This window comes from Penaeus monodon, chromosome 29, assembly GCF_015228065.2.
Source record: "Penaeus monodon isolate SGIC_2016 chromosome 29, NSTDA_Pmon_1, whole genome shotgun sequence".
NCBI lineage: Eukaryota > Metazoa > Arthropoda > Malacostraca > Decapoda > Penaeidae > Penaeus > Penaeus monodon.
In genome coordinates, this window is record NC_051414.1 from 23008936 (window position 1) to 23009226 (window position 291).

At 62.9% G+C, this 291-nt stretch overlaps 1 protein-coding gene across 1 annotated transcript in view; it reads right to left on the minus strand.

Annotated features, from left to right (window-relative positions):
* The window catches only part of LOC119591774 (sodium-dependent neutral amino acid transporter B(0)AT3-like), a 56089-nt gene that overhangs the window by 15919 nt on the left and 39879 nt on the right, over window positions 1-291 (minus strand). Inside the window, exon 4 of the mRNA XM_037940520.1 lies at window positions 18-272. Coding sequence (XP_037796448.1) covers window positions 18-272 — 255 coding nt within the window. The remainder of the gene's footprint in view (window positions 1-17; window positions 273-291) is intronic.

A 291-nucleotide genomic window follows, 5' to 3' on the forward strand; every position in this document is an offset into this window, starting at 1 on the left:
GCCCCGCATCCCCTCACCTTGCCTGAAGCAACGATGCCCTTCATGATGCACACATAGATGAGGAGCCAAGCAATAGCCATGCACCCGGCGATCTTCCAGTTGAAGTCTCCTACGTGCATGACGTCAGACGTGATGTCCAACGCGTCCCGGTACCAGAAGAACTGCGTCGGCCCCGCGCGCTCGCACTCCTGGCCCAGGCTGGTCGTGGCGTTGTGGTCCACGACCCCGATGGCGTGCGGGCAGTCGGACCACGGCAGCGGCGACTGGAAGCTCTGGGACCAAGGGCATTAC